Genomic DNA, 1,861 nt, shown 5'->3' on the forward strand with positions numbered 1-1,861 from the left:
TCCAGTATCCATGTTGCCCCTGTTATCCATTTCTTGATGACCAGCTCGGAGCCAAGAAATATAGTAACCCAGAGTAATGCCCTTAGAAAGAGTGATTGAATCGTTGCTACGACTGTCTGTTAAATAGCCTTTCTTCGTGAAGTTTCCCATGATGAGCCTCACCTTCCTAAACGACGTGGGAGTACTATCGTCATAGTTTTTGTAGATGCCGTGAATGCTACATGATGCCTCCAGATCTGAAAATAAATGTTGCTTGTGCCTTCATGAATGTGTTCGTGCCAAGTGTCCATCCTTCTAAAGAGGCAGCGACAGTAGTCCCTTCGATATATCATATTATAGATATAATCTGTGTGCGCCTTCTGTTGCCATAAATGCTTCCGCCGAACATGTCCTTTCGTCCTGTTCCAACATTCACAACTCATATCGTCTCCAATGTGTTCCATTTTGTGGTGCCGTAATACTCTACCATTTTCCGGTTAAGCCCGGTTTGTATTGCCCAAGTCCTCTTTTGCCAGCTGTAAGCATCTCTCCTTAAGGCTTGGACTATCCACTTGCTGCCAACAGCTGTCCCATCCCCTGTATTGATTGTCAATGCTGTAATTTGCCAAGTAATCTGCCAACCCATTTGCCTTATGCCTCACCGTCTGAAAGACTAATCCTTTCATTCCGCCAATTAACTGTGCAATGTTCTCCGTCACCTTAGCTAGCCTCCAGTGTTTCGTAGCTTTGCAAGCCTAAGTGCCTCCCTGGATTTTCTTTGCGACTGAGATGACCAGGGACGAGTCGCCTTCCACCACTGCATTGCTATTCTGTAAATTCTTTAGAATTCTCAGCCCTTGTTCTAACGCCACGAACTCCATCTCATTGTTCGTGCCTTCTCCCAGCGCCCTGTAGTAAATATGAAGAATTTCTCCTTCCTGGTTTCTAATAGCACCTCCTATGCCAGCCATCCCGGGGTTGCCTCTAGATGCACCATCAAAATTCAACTTCAGACCTCCCTCCGGCGGACAATTCCATCTGTTGGCCTCCGAATTTGGTTGTTGCTGGTGTCTCGGCGTCGATATGCTGTGGTTGGCTTCCAGTTGAAAGCACTTCAAGATATGTAAGTCCCGAACCGATGGCTTCTCATTGGGATCCACCTTGCATTTTGTCTGAATTAATTGTTTAATGTTTGTTAGTATAGTTACTTTTGATTGCTTTGTATTTATGTATTCATCCTGAAATATTCTCCTGTTGCGCTCTTTCCATATTGTCCACAATAAGAAGCCTGGCATGGCTTTCCAGATGCTATTGACTCTCTGGTTTTTGGAAAAATTGTTTTGCCAATTTAGAATAGTATTTCGGATGGAATCTCTGTCACGGTTTGATTTTCGTAGAATTCCCTCCATCCAGTTCCATAAATGGTTTGCCCAGTCACAAGAATTAAATAGGTGGTTTATAGTTTCTTCTTCTCCTAAGCACATTGGGCATCTGGATGGTCCACCAAACCCTTTTCTGCGCATATTGTCCCATGTCAAGGTTTGTTCCGCATTAGTAGCCATAGGAATGTTTTAATTTTCGGCCAAAATAAGCTATCCCACACTTTGTTGCACCAGGGCACTGCTTCCTCCTGTTTTGCCTTTTCTATCATTTCCCTTGCTTCTTTTAGTGAGAAATTGCCACTTCCTTTCATGCCCCATCTTAGCTGATCATCTTCCTCCATTTTCCTTATCTTTCTTTTAAGTATCTGACCGTTGAATTGCTTTGTGCTTTCATTTCCATCAATGTTGTTGTCAACGTTGAGATGTATCCATTCTCTTCAATTTGAATCTCTGCTGCTCTGATTCCAGTAGTGACAGACTCTGTTTCTGCCTTCATTCTG

The 1,861-nt window shown here is 43.4% G+C and overlaps 1 protein-coding gene across 1 annotated transcript; it reads right to left on the reverse strand.

The window, feature by feature from the left end:
- Positions 1-734: 734 nt before the first annotated feature.
- On the reverse strand, positions 735-1,274 carry LOC149246693 (uncharacterized). Its single transcript, XM_089442257.1, has one exon. The coding sequence runs from the start codon at positions 1,272-1,274 to the stop codon at positions 735-737; it is 540 nt and encodes a 179-aa protein (XP_089298383.1).
- Positions 1,275-1,861: the final 587 nt, after the last annotated feature.

Source organism: Pinus tabuliformis, chromosome 7, assembly GCF_031772625.1.
Source record: "Pinus tabuliformis cultivar Carrire ecotype Pingquan chromosome 7, CPIR1, whole genome shotgun sequence".
NCBI lineage: Eukaryota > Viridiplantae > Streptophyta > Pinopsida > Pinales > Pinaceae > Pinus > Pinus tabuliformis.

Excerpts from the sequence above, each read along its gene's own strand:
- LOC149246693 (XM_089442257.1), bottom strand. The coding sequence starts at position 1,274 with ATGCCAGGCTTCTTATTGTGGACAATATGGAAAGAGCGCAACAGGAGA.